General features: G+C 41.6%; 1 protein-coding gene across 1 annotated transcript; it reads left to right on the top strand.

The window, feature by feature from the left end:
* The first annotated feature begins 4,639 nt into the window (after positions 1 to 4,639).
* irx7 (iroquois homeobox 7) lies at positions 4,640 to 6,190 on the top strand. The gene is made up of 2 exons (XM_024006174.2): positions 4,640 to 4,901; positions 5,104 to 6,190. Exons 1-2 carry the CDS (start codon positions 4,686 to 4,688, stop codon positions 5,887 to 5,889), a joined length of 1,002 nt encoding a protein of 333 aa, XP_023861942.1. The 5' UTR covers positions 4,640 to 4,685; the 3' UTR covers positions 5,890 to 6,190.
* Positions 6,191 to 6,978: the final 788 nt, after the last annotated feature.

The raw sequence follows: 6,978 nt of genomic DNA on the forward strand, positions 1-6,978 counted from the left end.
ATGTGTGAGGAGAGCCTGTGGCTACACATTAGGGGGTTTGGGATGGGGGGGGTTAGCGGGGAGTAGGTGGGGGGTTAGTGTTTCAATAGCACGCTGGTTCTAATGAAAAGCATTGAGGGGTGCATACTGCTGTGTAACTGATTCCTCTCTCTGAGGAGATTAGGAGACACATTGTTGGTTTGGATGCTCATTTCCATGAGAGCACTGCCTCCCACCAGCGCCTGCTTTCCATTGTTATAAGGGTTGAAACACAGAGAACCAGTGCCCCCGGCTTCCTTGTAGCCTTTGTTTTACAAATGGACCGAAATGTAGATGTCACGTCACAGATGCCCTACAAGCTCATTAGATGCTAGCTGTGAACTTTAGTTTGTTACATTTTAGGAGTTGCTTTCTTCCTCTACCTCCATTCCTAACTCTTTAACAAAACAAGCATACATTATTTTGAGCAACATATTGTATGATTATTAACGATGAAACACTATTGTTTTGATGTTACATTTCATGTCATGTCATGCACCACGAGTAGCAGTGGAATTATTTGCCACAGTGTGCATTAGCAATACGTTTAACCCCTCTTATTGTGGATGGTTATTTTCCAATAATAATAATTGGAAATCTTGCAGCATGTAGAAAAAAAGTACTCCCATGTCACATGTTCCGCTGTAGCTACTGTAATATAGTAGTAGATACTATATGTCTGGGAGTTCACTATACCCAATTTTTCTATAATATGTCATTCAGTGTCTACAGTGCTATTTCTGACTTCAATTAATGAATTATGTACTCTCCTGGGCAGCAGGGCATGTTGACTTGCATATGTGTGTTGGGGGCCACCTGGACCAACATACCATGCTGAGTCTCCCTGTCACTGAGGAGGAGAGGCAGGGTGTTGCCAGTTAACAGCTAACGAGCTGCTCTGGCACAGCAAGCCTGCCGGGGAACTACACTTGCTGGGCAGGCTGGGGGTCCAAGGGGCCCAGTGAGGCCCCACAGGGGTGGTGGTGGTGGAGCGGGCCAGTGGCCCCCAACGTCCAACGCAGCAGAGTGCCCAACCAGCACCACCAGCAGTCATTCAGTCCCCCAGCTGTCGGCCTGTCCGTCACAGCCTAACGAACACGGCCTGTCCCTCACCCAGCAGAGGGCCGTCAATCAGAGCACACCCAGGAGGGACCAGAGGGGCGGGACAGCAGCCCACCGCCGAGATACTAACAAAGACATACTTACATTTGCAAGCGGTTTCAGCGCCACTTCTCTATAAAAAGAATGATAGAGTGTAGCTGATAAGAGTAATGACAAAGGACAAAGAGGTAGGAGGGATGAGGGTCCGAAGGGAAGGGAGGGGTTGATAGCTGAGGAGTGGGTGGGAGAGCTTGATAAAATGTACGCTTTGCTTACATTTCTCCATTTGGGGTTGTGTCCCTCTATATCCCGTTACCTGGGAAGAATGGGATTTGTTATATGACGATTTTTCCATGTCATGAGTTGACATTCACTTAATTTCCTGGAAATGGAACGGAATGTTAAGGGAATGAGCCAGTTGATACATTGACTTGCTTCATTGAGTCAGATTTAAAGAGGTAGTGTATCTTGCCTCCTATGTTTATGTTACATTAGTAGTGATTAGTTCTGTATTTGGGTAAATTATATTCAAATAAGCATTTTAGAAATGCGTTCCATTCCCACTTCATGCCAAATATCCAGATTTATTCTCTGCTTACCACTTTCCCTCTCTGTTAGGAGAAGTACAGGTATCTGGTTGTGGTTTAAAAAAAACTAACAAGGACTAGGTGTTGAATACTCTGTAGATTCCCTTTAAGCTTTTGTTGTGTTGTTCACACCTTCTCGTGACCTATTCTATTGACATGCTGTACTTAGGCCTTTTGTTGTGTCAGCTCAGCGGCAGGTGATGACCAGTAATTGAAGTCACACCTAAGCCCATTGTTGTTAGTAGCTCATTAGGACTCACGCTGTTGTCATGGCCCTGGATCTTCTCATCAATCAGAGGCCCACTGTTAGACTATAGTGGGGCACAGATATCGAATACAGTATGAGAATGGGAAATTAAAAGCATAATTGAGAGTTCCACTAGAGAAAGGGGGCTTGAAAGGTTGTCCTTCATGGTTCTTCTCCTGGACTTAATCAGAGGCCCACGGTTAATTGGCACAGTTATATAGGATACAGTATGTATGAGAGTGGGAAATGAAAGGCATCATTGAGGCTTCCAGTCGATCCATCTATGACGGACTAAAGTAGGCCTACCAATCTTGTCTAAAAGGGAGTTTTCGAAGAGAACAGAGGAAACTTTTCCATTCACCTTAAGACCAGCCAAATCGTGCATGTGCTGGCCATATAACACTCACAAGAGACTATCATTCATCTTATCTTGTATACTGAATCTCATAGGGAACTGAGGACAGTCCTCCTCCATTTGGCCACTCTTCTGGGCAAACGAGGGACATCCTGAGAGCAAACAGTACATATGCAACCTGTCAGAACAAGACCAACACCTGCATTGTAGCCGACATGCGAAAGAGGAAAAGAATTGAAAGGACAGTCTACAAGTCAGACAAAAGCAATTGCCCTGAGCTGTTTGTGTTTTAAGACATACTGATGGCATTAGTTAAGCCTCTGACTCATTGCTCTCCAGTCAACTCATTGTACCAGTTGAACAAATTTGCTCTAGGCCTGAGGGACCTCGCCCAAATACCCCCTCTCCCCTCTATTTCTTCCCATTGTTTATCCCTCTCCATTTACCTAATGCCAACACACACACACACACACACACACACACACACACACACACACACACACACACACACACACACACACACACACACACACACACACACACACACACACACACACACACACACACACACACACACACACACACACACACACACACAAACCCACACACCAACCACACACACACACACACACACACACACACACACACACACACACACACACACACTGACAGAAACAAACCATCTGTGGAATAGGCCTTTTGATTATGTTCAGCATAACGTGAACTTTTAAATCAAGATGATGCATTTCATGAATTCTGTTAATAACAGATGATATAGCAGATGCTAGTCTTCTGTTATAAATGTATCTTACTTCAATAACATTATTTTTGTTTTAACAAATAAATAGATAATACGATATGTAAGCTATGCGTTATTATATATATGTATATATATATATATTTATAGAAAAAAATTTGGACACCTTTATGCAAACATGGCTAAATGTTATTCTCTGACATGTTAATACTTATATTTAACAATTCACCCTTTTAGAAATGAACCATAAATACCTACAGTGCGCACAAATTCTGTAAAAACGTATCCTTCAACTGATGTCCTTTTGGAGAACATGAAAGGGCAGAGTGGAATAAGAACTCTTCTGCTTCTCGCATCTTTAACAATCATTCGACCTTCCCACATCACCATTTGTTATCTCATAATTATCATATGCATTAGTTAACACCTGTTTCACTTAACCACTTTTAATTAGCCCCATTGAAACGACATGCTGAAGCCACAACAAAACTCTCCGACATGTAAAGGGCAGTCTGTTATGGTTCAATCACAATAAATTAACAAAAAAGTTGTGAGGCAGGTAAACCCATTGACCAATTGGCACCCAAAGATTAAGCCTACATTTGTTAATTAGGAATAGTAAATAAAGTAAATTGGTATCTAACTAAATATGTGAGATGTTTTCCGATTTTATATTAATTTAATAGTTTAAGATAGACTTGTGGAATAACAGCATAATGCCTACATTTTTTCGTTTCAGATGTTGAGGGACATTTAGTATAGCCTACAAAAACCAATAGCTTAATTCAAGCTACAAATATTAGATGAAACCTCAGACAAATCCAAATAATAATATATTAAAGACATTACAGTTTCAGCCAATGGTCATGGAAAGAAACCTGAAATCTGTTAACATCATTAGACTAATTCAGTTGGCTAACTAAATTCACAGCTATATGTTCAGAAGTAATTTTCCAACAGAGGTCTGATCGTCAGACAAGATAGGTCTGCCTGGTGTTACTCTTATTCAAGTAATTTTATTATCAAATTTGATGGGAAACTTGAGTTTGATTTTAAAAGAGTTGCATTCTCTTTTGGAAAATGTGTTTATTCTTTGCCTGTAAAACACTTAATTTTGTTGGAATTCCTAAATGTTGGGGTAAGTAAAGGTGAAATGATTACGATTTGTTGGGCGTTCATAAATCTGTTAAATAAAAGGTGGAATTTTGGCTAATTTCAGGTGACACATAAATTAATAGTTTGGAATTGTTCCATTATTAAGGTTACCGATCGTGTTGTGACAAAAAATAGTAAGTCAATTATTAGAAATAGTTAGCTAGATCTCTATATCCTATGCATCAGAATAAAATTGTGAATTTCAAATGAAGTTTAATTATTCGTCTCTCACCATAGAAATGCTTGGTTCGAGATAAGTATCACGTAGGCTATTTAGCGCCTTTAAGAAACCGTTAAAAGGAACAGCGGAGTTCTCCTTTGATGGGATTTGGTCCGAGTGAAAGCGAGTCTTTTGAACCCGTCAGTCGCCGCGGCTAAGGAACGCCCATGACTGCACAGGGGTATATTAAAAGTTCGCGAGGGTGCACATACTGTCATTCACAATCTGATAGCCAGGGCGTAAGGATGCCTGCGTCACAAATTGGATTTGGCAACTTCTTCTTTGAAAGAAACATCAACATGCTCCCTGGATATCAGATACCGGTTTTGGGATGTCAACCCGGGGTACAACAGCAACAAGCCCCTCAACTTGCTGCGATGGCTGGGGTCCCTTTGGCATATTCAGGACTACAGGGATACAACTTTATCCCCTATCCGCACTACAGACACATCGCGCACATGGTAAATTACTTGAGAATAGCCTATGCTTCTAATGGATAATTCATTACATTTTGTAATCTGAATACAACAGATACAACGTATAACTGTGCTTGATGCTTGCCTTTCTCGACAATAAAATTAAATGCGTAATTACGCACTTGACAAATCAGTGTGGTCGGTTATGCAGAAGTTTAAACGTTGCAACTCTCTCTTGTGTTTTCAGAACAACTCCTTCGACCTGAAGACTGTCTCTCCGTATTATGAAGCGCTTCTCGGCCGAGGAGGGCCGTTCTACCCGCAATACCGACCAGGCGCAACCGATGACCCAAGCAGAGTCGCCAAGGTGGCTACCCGGGAAAGCACCAGCGCGCTCAAGGCCTGGTTGAACGAGCATCTCAAGAACCCATATCCTACAAAGGGCGAGAAGATCATGCTTGCCATCGTAACCAAGATGAGCCTCACGCAGGTGTCAACTTGGTTTGCCAACGCCAGGCGACGGCTGAAGAAGGAGAATAGGGTGAGCTGGGCGTTCAAGGGGAAATCTGACGAGGAGGAGGGCGAAAGCGACGAGGAGAAGAGTGATGTCTCTCTGCAGAAAAGCGCTTTGCTTGATGAAGAAGAAATAGATCCTCAAACCGTCGATGACAAGGTGGAGGATATTGGACATAGAGTGGACAACTCAACGCCAGAGTTGGTGGATGCACGCCTGGAGAAACAATCAAGCGATGACCATAGAGACAGCACGCGTGTTCATGGGGGAAATTATGTCGAAAAGAATGACACCGAACGCACATCATCCCCATCTCGTCTAGGATGTAAGGACAACGTTGAGTGTCAAAAGCCCAAAATATGGTCTTTGGCAGAAACCGCGACCTCGGAAACGGTGAAAAAGCCCCACCAGGACAATGTGCGTCATCCCAGGAGCACAGAAATGGGCAAATTCTGGTCAGAATGGGCATCAAGGAATGGACTGTATATTCCCAGATATACTGCTCACGATATTCTTTAACGAAGCGTTTACAGTTTTAAATGACCAAAAACACATGTTTACATATTTTGCACTTTAAAATGCCAAACTCCAGGGATTGGAACAGGCTTATTTTTTATGTGGTAGCCTACACGCTTACTATGGAAAATGCTGGGCAGGCCTATATGTTGTCTGGCTTCTTGTAAGACCGAAGACTCTTACAGAGTTATGTTTTGTGTACATAAGTGTAGATATATTTGCATTAATAATCTGTACATTATAATTTCATTTGTCTTATCATTAACATTTATTTTGGTACAATAAAATCCCTCAAAATATGAAATGGAATTGTCATGTGTTGATCATTCACCAGTTCTTACTGTTTTTTGGGCAAGGTCTGGCAAGGCCACAATAAGATTTTTAAGGTTTTATATTTAGCTTTCCAAACTTATTCTGGTAGTTTATTACGATTTTTATCCAAGAATATTGCTTAATACCTGACTGTAAAGATTTAACAGATCTGATTGATATGCAAATTAAATATTTGTTATCTAAACCCCAATCTATGCAGGATAAATAGTATTGAATAATAACAAGGATGAAAATTAATCATGGCCCATGGTCACATGTTCACTGACTGAAATCATCCTTTTATCAGTTTAAATTAGTTCAATTAATTCATAGTAAAGTAATTGGTTCTCTCATTGTTGGGCCATGCAGGGTGATAGTCACACTAACAATTTGATGGAACATAGCCCAAACAAGGAAACTGCATGGGGGTCGTTATCCAAATTCAGACAGGAGTTGAATAATACCATTTCAAAATGGAACACAGTAGAACTGCAGATGAGTAGAAACAGATTGATCCTACAATTCAACTTGAAGAGTCCAAAAGGGGGAGCAGGCCTGCTAACCTAAACCAGTTCAGTTTTCTGCATCTCCAAACCTCCACATGGAGAGAGAGATTGTGTGTGTGTGTAGGAGAGAAACGGACATAATCAGACAACAGGAGATCATACCTACAGGATCTGATGGGTGAGATTCCGTTTAGGGGGAGATGAGTGGGGGGTGAAAGACTAGAAAAACCTCTCCCTTGTCAATCACCCAGGTTTCCATGTAAAGGGCTGTAAC

This window comes from Salvelinus sp. IW2-2015, linkage group LG17, assembly GCF_002910315.2.
Source record: "Salvelinus sp. IW2-2015 linkage group LG17, ASM291031v2, whole genome shotgun sequence".
Taxonomy (NCBI): domain Eukaryota; kingdom Metazoa; phylum Chordata; class Actinopteri; order Salmoniformes; family Salmonidae; genus Salvelinus; species Salvelinus sp. IW2-2015.